Raw genomic sequence first — 10,000 nt, forward strand, 5'->3', positions numbered from 1 at the left:
GCGATCGACACTTGAACGCGTCTATATCGTCCAGTACATGTGAATAGATGTCTAAATTAAAAATCATGTATTACTATCATTACTGAACGAGTCCGCGCACAAGAAATAACACATAGTAATAGATATACAATTAATAAAAAAAAAATCATTAATATGCCATGACTTGACCTCGCTGATTTCACCCCGAGAGAAAAAAAATAGATTGATAGATATTGTTTACATACACAAACTTGTATACAAATATTAGATAAAGATGTAGATGCAGACACAAATAAATATATAGAGATCAGTCATTTTAGCTATCATCAATAAGCACTTTCTAAGCAAAGAAAGATTTAATAAGCGAACCCAAAACTTAGAAGAATGCTTAGAAAGAGAGATTTAATAAGCAAACCCATAACTTTGAATAAAGCTTAGAAAGAGAGATTTAATAAGCAAACCCATAACTTTGAAGAAAACTTAGAAAGAATTATTTAATAAGCAAACCCATAACTTTGAAGAAAGCCGCATAGGAAAACCCAAGTTCCGCGCCCGGCAACTCTCCTTAAACTTTTCTTGTCTTTCCTTAGAAGAATACTTAGAAAGAATTATTTAATAAGCAAACCCATAACTTAGAAGAAAGCTGGAAAGGAAAACCCAAGCTCGGCAACTCTCCTTAAACTTTTCCTGTCTTTCCTTAGAAGAAAGCTTGGAAAGAGAGATTTAATAAGTAAACCCATAACTTGGAAGAAAGCTTAGAAAGAGGTTTAATAAGCGAAAAAAACATAACTTTGAAGAAAGCTTAGAAAAAATTTAATAAGCTAACCCATAACTTAGAAGAATGTTTAGAAAGAGAGATTTAATAAGCAAACCCATAACTTAGAAGAAAGCTGGAAAGGAACTCTCCGCAACTCTCCTTAAACTTTTCCTGTCTTTCCTTAGAAGAAAGCTTAGAAAGAATGATTTAATAAGCAAACCCATAGCTTAGAAGAATGTTTAGAAAGAATTATTTAATAAACAAACCCATAACTTTGAAGAATGTTTAGAAAAAATGATTTAATAAACAAACCCATAACTTAGAAGAAAGCTTAGAGAGAGAGATTTAATAAGTAAACCCATAACTTAGAAGGATGTTTAGAAAGAATTATTTAATAAGCAAACCCATAACTTTGAAGAAAGCTTAGAAAGAAAGATTATTAAACGAACCCAAAACTTTGAAGAATACTTAGAAAGGAAGATTTAATAAGCAAACCCATAACTTAGAAGGATGCTTAGAAAGAGAGATCTAATAAGCAAACCCATAACTTTGAAGAAAGCTTAGAAAGAGAGATTTAATAAGCAAACCCATAACTTTGAAGAAAGCTTAGAAAGAGAGATTTAATAAGCAAACCCATAACTTTGAAGAAAGCTTAGAAAGAGAGATTTAATAAGCAAACCCATAACTTCGAAGAAAGCTGGAAAGGAAACCCCAAGCTCCGCAACTCTCCTTAAACTTTTCCTGCCTATCTCTTGGGTCTCCGTCCGGCACCGAGAGACCCGATATCGCGCTGTTCAACGGAACTCCGGGGTTGCAGCTTCGAACCCTCCGCAGGAAAGGTTCAAAGCCTGAATGTTTGAAACCTGCCCAGGTCGCTTTAGGTCTATTTCAGTTTTTTTTTTTTTTTCTTGTTTTTGTTTTTTGTTTTTTTTTGTGAACTCTTCCGTTCTTCTGCTCTTGTCTTCATGAGAATTTCAGAGATCAAAACTGCCCAATTCTCGCTTACTTGTTCAATTAAAAAAAAAAGGAATGAAACCGGTTTTGTTTTTTTCCCGGTTTATTTTTCTGTGAATTTTAGACACGGGGACGAGGCTACTTCACATGTGGTTTGGACACGACTCCCCCTGCATTTTTTTTTTTTTTCGTTTTTTTTAATGATATATGATAGACACCCTCTCTCTCTTTCTCCTTTTCTTTCTGTCCATTTGTCTCTCCGTTCGTCTGCGTATTCGTCTGGCTAGCCTTATCAGTCTCACTAACCTTTCTTTTTTTTCCTTTTTCTCCTTGCACTATTTCTTTCTCTCACTTTCAATTTCTCTCTCTCTCTCCCTCTACCTCTCTCTCTCCCTCTACCTCTCTCTCTCTCTTTCCCTTTTCCCATCTTTGTCTCTCTCTCTCTCTCTCTCCTCTCCCCTCCCCCCCCCCCCTCTCTCTCTCTCTCTCTCTTTCTCTCTCTCTCTCTCTCTCTTTCTCTCTCTCTCTTTCTCTCTCTCTCTCTCTCTCTCTCTCTCTCTCTCTCTATATATATATATATATATATATATATATATATATATATATATATATATATGTAATGGTACTTCTACCAAAGAAGTTATGTTTTTGGTAGCGTTGGGTAGTTTTATTTTTTTTTTTTTTTTTGTCAGCAAGTTATCAAAAAAAAAAAAGTAAAAGATTTTTACATTTTTTCCCAGAGGTGCGTCTTGGCCCAACTTACATGCCGTTAGTTATGAACAGATCACGAAATTCTTGCCAGAGGTGTCTTCTTCGTTCAACTCATATGCCAATACATTTTGATGGTGAGGGACTTTTGAAATGATTTCGAGATAGGGAATGACGGACGTCGCTAGGTTACTGAGGAAAAAAAGGAAAAAAAAGTCTTTTTGATGTAATTTTTCAAGTGTGAATGTCTTTATTGGTTGAGTGACATTACTGCCTTGGCGGAGGTATGCGCTCTCTGAGTACTTGTAGGTACAGTCTTTACCTTTTATTACTGTACGAGTCCAGACACATGAAATAACTGCGCAAAATGATCTATATGCCTTAACTCTAGAAAAAAAAAATCGCAAATAGTTTATACATGATCCCCTTAAAAAAAAGAAGAAGAAGGAAAAAAAAAAGATAAGTAAACAAATCTTAAAATCGAAAAAAAAAAAAAAATGCAAATACATAATTCCTCACATCAGCTTCCCCACGCCCACAGACACACGCCCACACGCCCACAAAAAAAGACACCGATTCCTTTCTCAGCCGCCCCCGAGTAGGAGTCCCCGCCATCAGAGATTTTCAGACTGAACGCCGTCCGTCCCGAAGTGAACGTGAAGCAAGGTTGTCGGGTTCTGTCGGCTCCACATTTCCCGAGGCCTTGTGCTGCTCCACGTTCCTCCGTATGTCTGCATAGGTTTATTTTTCATTTATTTTTCTTTTTTTTTTCTTTTTATTATTATTATTTTTAATTAATTTATTTATTTATTATTTTTTATTTATTTTTTATTTATTTTTATTTATTTTTTATTTACTTTTATTTATTTTTTTTTTTCGTATGTTTCCGTATCTATCTATATCAATCCGTATTTATTGACATCTATTTCAACTCTATATCTCTCTTATTCCGTTTACACAGACACACACGTGCATACACCAAACACTATGTAAACATATACATACATACGTATATATATGTGTGTGTGTGTGTGTGTATGTGTGTGTGTGTGTGTGTGTGTGTGTGTGTGTGTGTGTGTGTGTGTGTGTGTATGTGTGTGTGTGTGTGTGTGTGTGTGTGTGTGTGTGTGAGTGTGTGTGTGTGTGTACGTGCGTGCGTACGTGCGTGTGCGTGTGTGTCTATGTATAAATATGTATATGTATATATGTATACATATACATATATAAATATATCGTTCTCTCACTCAACTCAATCACTCACTCTTTCTTTGTGTGTGTCTGTATATATATATGTAAATATATATATATATATATATATATATATATATATATATATATATATATATATATATATGTATGTATGTATGTATATATATGTATATATATATATATATATATATATATATATATATATATATATTTGTGTGTGAGTGTGTTAGTGTGTTAGTGTGTGAGTGAGTGAGTGTGTATGACTATTTGTGCGTGTGTGTGTGTGGCTGTCTGTGTATGTGTGTGTGTGTGTGTGTGTGTGTGTGTGTGTGTGTGTGTGTGTGTGTGTGTGTGTTTGTGTGTGTGTGTGTGTGTGTGTGTGTGTGTTTGTGTGTGTGCGTGTGTGCGTGCGTGTGTGCGTGCGTGTGTGCGTACGTATGTACGTACCAATGCGCCTATATGCTTTCCAGCTATCATATAGTTATGCAAAACACTCGAATAAGAGCGACACCAAGACGCGCCCACGCAACAGACAGACAAACACCCTCCAATAGGTCGTAGTTCCAGCACGCCCGCCACCCGCGCCATCAGGAACCCACCCGCGCCATCAGGACCCCCCCGCGCCATCAGGAACCCACCCGCGCCATCAGGAACCCACCCGCGCCATCAGGAACCCACCCGCGCCATCAGGACCCCCCCGCGCCATCAGGAACCCACCCGCGCCATCAGGAACCCACCCGCGCCATCAGGAACCCACCCGCGCCATCAGGAACCCACCCGTGCCATCAGGAACCCACCCGCGCCTTCAGGAACCCCCGCGCCATCAGGAACCCACCCGCGCCTTCAGGAACCCCACCCGCGCCTTCAGGAACCCCCCGCGCCATCAGGAACCCCCACCCGCGCCATCAGGACCCCCCCCCCCCCGCGCCATCAGGAACCCACCCGCGCCACCAGGAACCAACCCATCCCGTCAGGAACCCACCCGCGCCATCAGGAACCCACCCGCGCCATCAGGAACCCACCCGCGCCATCAGGAACCCAACCCGCGCCATCAGGAACCCACCCGCGCCATCAGGAACCCACCCGTGCCATCATAAACCCGACCCGCGCCATCAGGAACCCGACCCGCGCCACCAGGAACCCACCCGCGCCATCAGGAACCCGACCCGCGCCATTAGGAACCCACCCATGCCATCAGGAACCCACCCGCGCCATCAGGAATCCACCCACGCCATCAGGAATCCACCCGCGCCATCAGGAACCCACCCGCCCCATCAGGAACCCACCCGCCCCATCAGGAACCCCCCCGCGCCACCAGGAACCCATCCACGCCGTCAGGAACCCCCCCGCACCATCAGGAACCCCCCCGCGCCATCAGGAACCCACCCGCCCCATCAGGAACCCACCCGTGCCATCAGGAACCCACCCGCGCCATCAGGAACCCACCCGTGCCATCAGGAACCCATCCACGCCGTCAGGAACCCACCCGCGCCATCAGGAACCCCCCCGCGCCATCAGGAACCCACCCGCACCATCAGGAACCCACCCGCCCCATCTGGAACCCCCCGCGCCATCTGGAACCCCCCCGCGCCATCAGGAACCCACCCGCGCAATCTGGAACCCACCCACGCAATCTGGAACCCATCCGCGCCATCAGGAACCCATCCGCGCCATCTGGAACCCATCCGCGCCATCTGGAACCCATCCGCGCCATCAGGAACCCATCCGCGCCATCAGGAACCCACCCGCGCCATCAGGAACCCATCCCCGCCATCTGGAACCCATCCGCGCCATCAGGAACCCATCCGCGCCATCAGGAACCCATCCCCGCCATCAGGAACGCACCCGCGCCATCAGGAACCCATCCGCGCCATCTGGAACCCATCCGCGCCATCTGGAACCCATCCGCGCCATCAGGAACCCATCCGCGCCATCTGGAACCCATCCGCGCCATCAGGAACCCATCCGCACCATCAGGAACACATCCGCGCCATCAGGAACCCATCCGCGCCATCTGGAACCCATCCGCGCCATCAGGAACCCATCCGCGCCATCTGGAACCCATCCGCGCCATCAGGAACCCATCCGCGCCATCAGGAACCCATCCGCGCCATCTGGAACCCACCCGCGCCATCAGGAACCCATCCGCGCCATCTGGAACCCATCCGCGCCATCTGGAACCCATCCGCGCCATCAGGAACCCATCCGCGCCATCAGGAACCCATCCGCGCCATCTGGAACCCATCCGCGCCATCTGGAACCCATCCGCGCCATCTGGAACCCATCCGCGCCATCAGGAACCCATCCGCGCCATCAGGAACACATCCGCGCCATCAGGAACCCACCCGCGCCATCAGGAACCCACCCGCGCCATCTGGAACCCATCCGCGCCATCTGGAACCCATCCGCGCCATCTGGAACCCATCCGCGCCATCAGGAACCCATCCGCGCCATCTGGAACCCATTCGCGCCATCAGGAACCCATCCGCGCCATCTGGAACCCATCCGCGCCATCAGGAACCCATCCGCGCCATCAGGAACCCATCCGCGCCATCAGGAACCCATCCGCGCCATCAGGAACCCATCCGCGCCATCTGGAACCCATCCGCGCCATCAGGAACCCATCCGCGCCATCTGGAACCCATCCGCGCCATCAGGAACCCATCCGCGCCATCAGGAACCCATCCGCGCCATCAGGAACACATCCGCGCCATCAGGAACCCCCCCGCGCCATCAGGAACCCATCCGCGCCATCTGGAACCCATCCGCGCCATCAGGAACCCACCCGCGCCATCAGGAATCCATCCGCGCCATCTGGAACCCATCCGCGCCATCTGGAACCCATCCGCGCCATCAGGAACCCATCCGCGCCATCAGGAACCCATCCGCGCCATCTGGAACCCATCCGCGCCATCAGGAACCCATCCGCGCCATCAGGAACACATCCGCGCCATCAGGAACCCACCCGCGCCATCAGGAACCCATCCGCGCCATCTGGAACCCATCCGCACCATCAGGAACCCACCCACGCCATCAGGAACCCACCGCGCCATCAGGAACCCACCCGCGCCACCAGGAACCCACCCGCGCCACCAGGAACCCACCCGCGCCATCAGGAACCCACCCGCGCCATCAGGACCCCACCCGCGCCATCAGGACCCCACCCCCCCCTGTCTCATCAGGAACCCACCCGCCCCATCAGGAACCCCCCCCCCCCCCCGTCTCATCAGGAACCCACCCGCCCCATCAGGAACCCACCCGCCCCATCAGGAACCCACCCGCGCCACCAGGAACCCCCCCGCGCCATCAGGAACCCACCCGTGCCATCAGGAACCCACCCGTGCCATCAGGAACCCACCCGCGCCACCAGGAACCAATCCATGCCGTCAGGAACCCACCCGCGCCATCAGGAACCCACCCGCGCCATCAGGCACCCACCCGCGCCATCAGGCACCCACCCGCGCCACCAGGAACCCCCCGCGCCATCAGGAACCCACCCGCGCCATCAGGAACCCACCCGCGCCATCAGGAACCCACCCGCGCCATCAGGAACCCACCCGCGCCATCAGGAACCCACCCGCGCCATCAGGAACCCACCCGCGCCATCAGGAACCCACCCGCGCCATCAGGAACCCACCCGCGCCATCAGGAACCCACCCGCGCCATCAGGAACCCCCCCGCGCCATCAGGAACCCATCCCCCCCCTCAGGCACCCACCCCCACCATCAGGAACCCACCCGCCCCATCAGGAACCCACCCGCGCCTTCAGAAACCCGCCCGCCCCATCAGGAACCCACCCGCACCATCAGGAACCCACCCGCCCCATCAGGAACCCACCCGCGCCATCAGGAACCCACTCGCGCCATCAGGAACCCACCCGCGCCATCAGGAACCCACCCGCCCCATCAGGAACCCACTCGCGCCATCGGGAACCCGCCCGCCCCATCAGGAACCCACTCGCGCCATCAGGAACCCACTCGCGCCATCAGGAACCCACACGCGCCATCAGGAATCCACCCGTGCCATCAGGAACCCACCCGCGCCATCAGGAACCCCCCCGCGCCTTCAGGAACCCCCCCGCGCCATCAGGAACCCCCCCCCCCGCGCCATCAGGAACCCCCCCGCGCCATCAGGAACCCACCCGCGCCTTCAGGAACCCACCCGCGCCATCAGGAACCCCCCCGCGTCATCAGAAACCCACCCGCGCCATCAGGAACCCCCACCCGCGCCATCAGGACCCCCCCCCCCCGCGCCGTCAGGAACCCACCCACGCCATCAGGAACCCACCCACGCCATCAGGAACCCACACGCGCCATCAGGAACCCCCCCGCGCCATCAGGAACCCACACGCGCCACCAGGAACCCACCCGCGCCATCAGGAACCCCCCCGCGCCATCAGGACCCCCCCCCCCCGCGCCGTCAGGAACCCACCCGCGCCATCAGAAACCCACACGCGCCATCAGGAACCCCCCCGCGCCATCAGGAACCCACACGCGCCACCAGGAACCCCCCCGCGCCATCAGGAACCCACCCGCGCCATCAGGAACCCCCCCGCGCCATCAGGAACCCATCCGCGCCATCAGGAACCCACCCGCGCCATCAGGAACCCACCCGCGCCATCAGGAACCCACCCGCGCCATCAGGAACCCACCCGCGCCATCAGGAACCCACCCGCGCCATCAGGAACCCCCCCCCCCCGCGCCATCAGGAACCCACCCGCGCCATCAGGAACCCACACGCGCCACCAGGAACCCCCCGCGCCATCAGGATCCCACCCGCGCCATCAGGAACCCCCCCGCGCCATCAGGAACCCACCCGCGCCGTCAGGAACCCACCCGCGCCATCAGGAACCCCTCCCCCCGCGCCATCAGGAACCCCCCCGCGCCATCAGGAACCCCCCCCCCGTGCCATCAGGAACCCCCCCCCGCGCCATCAGGAACCCACCCGCGCCATCAGGAACCCAACCCGCGCCATCAAGAACCCACACGCGCCATCAGGAACCCATCCGCGCCGTCAGGAACCCACCCGCGCCATCTGGAACCCCCCCACCCCACCCCCCCGCGCCATCAGGACCCCCCACCCCCCACCCGCGCCGTCAGGAACCCACCCGCGCCATCAGGAACCCCCCCGCGCCATCAGGAATCCCACCCGCGCCATCAGGAACCCACCCGCGCCATCAGGAACCCCACCCACCCCCCCGCGCCATCAGGAACCCACCCGCGCCATCAGGAACTCACCCGCGCCATCAAGAACCCCCCCACCCCTACCCCCCCCGCGCCATCAGGAACCCCCCCGCGCCATCAGGAACCCCACCCACCCACCCCGCGCCATCGAGGAACCCACCCGCGCCATCAGGAACCCACCCGCGCCATCAAGAACCCCCCCCCACCCCTACCCCCCCGCGCCTTCAGGAACCCACCCGCGCCATCAGGAACCCCAACCCCACCCCCCCGCTATGCCATCAGGGAACCCACCCGCGCCATCAGGAACTCACCCGCGCCATCAAGAACCCCCCCACCCCTACCCCCCCGCGGCATCAGGAACCCACCCGCGCCATCAAGAACCCCCCCCACCCCTACCCCCCCGCGCCTTCAGGAACCCACCCGGCGCCATCAGGAACCCCACCCACCCCCCCGCGCCATCAGGAACCCACCCGCGCCATCAGGAACTCACCCGCGCCATCAAGAACCCCCCCACCCCTACCCCCCCGCGCCATCAGGAACCCACCCGCGCCATCAGGAACCCCACCCACCCCCCCGCGCCATCAGGAACCCACCCGCGCCATCAGGAACCCACCCGCGCCATCAAGAACCCCCCCACACCCTACCCCCCCGCGCCATCAGGAACCCACCCGCGCCATCAGGAACCCCCACCCACCCCCCCCGCGCCATCAGGAACCCACCCGCGCCATCAGGAACCCACCCGCGCCATCAAGAACCCCCCCACCCCTACCCCCCCGCGCCATCAGGAACCCACCCGCGCCATCCAGGAACCCCACCCACCCCCCCGCGCCATCAGGAACCCACCCGCGCCATCAGGAACCCACCCGCGCCATCAAGAACCCCCCCACCTCCTACCCCCCCGCGCCATCAGGAGACCCACCCGCGGCCATCAGGAACCCCACCCACCCCCCCGCGCCATCAGGAACCCACCCGCGCCATCAGGAACCCACCCGCGCCATCAAGAACCCCCCCACCCCTACCCCCCCGCGCCATCAGGAACCCACCCGCGCGGACGCCCTCGACAGCTCACGCCTTTCCAGCCAGTTCGCTCCGTTGACTGACAGGCGTTTATAAGCTATTGTCTGAATGATACGAGCGGGGACGCGGGTACAATGACGGGGATAACGGTAATGGTATTAGGGATTTAAGTGTATATTTGATCGCCGTAATG

At 55.0% G+C, this 10,000-nt stretch overlaps 1 protein-coding gene across 1 annotated transcript in view; it reads left to right on the forward strand.

Annotated features, from left to right (window-relative positions):
• LOC113821187 (proline-rich protein 36-like) overlaps positions 1 to 10,000 on the forward strand; it is a 43,616-nt gene that overhangs the window by 11,180 nt on the left and 22,436 nt on the right. Inside the window, exons 2-7 of the mRNA XM_070123378.1 lie at positions 2,940 to 3,123; positions 4,377 to 5,614; positions 6,345 to 6,693; positions 6,838 to 7,057; positions 7,317 to 8,160; positions 8,375 to 8,619. Coding sequence (XP_069979479.1) covers positions 2,940 to 3,123; positions 4,377 to 5,614; positions 6,345 to 6,693; positions 6,838 to 7,057; positions 7,317 to 8,160; positions 8,375 to 8,619 — 3,080 coding nt within the window. The remainder of the gene's footprint in view (positions 1 to 2,939; positions 3,124 to 4,376; positions 5,615 to 6,344; positions 6,694 to 6,837; positions 7,058 to 7,316; positions 8,161 to 8,374; positions 8,620 to 10,000) is intronic.

Source organism: Penaeus vannamei, chromosome 7 (genome assembly GCF_042767895.1).
Source record: "Penaeus vannamei isolate JL-2024 chromosome 7, ASM4276789v1, whole genome shotgun sequence".
NCBI classification, from domain to species: domain Eukaryota; kingdom Metazoa; phylum Arthropoda; class Malacostraca; order Decapoda; family Penaeidae; genus Penaeus; species Penaeus vannamei.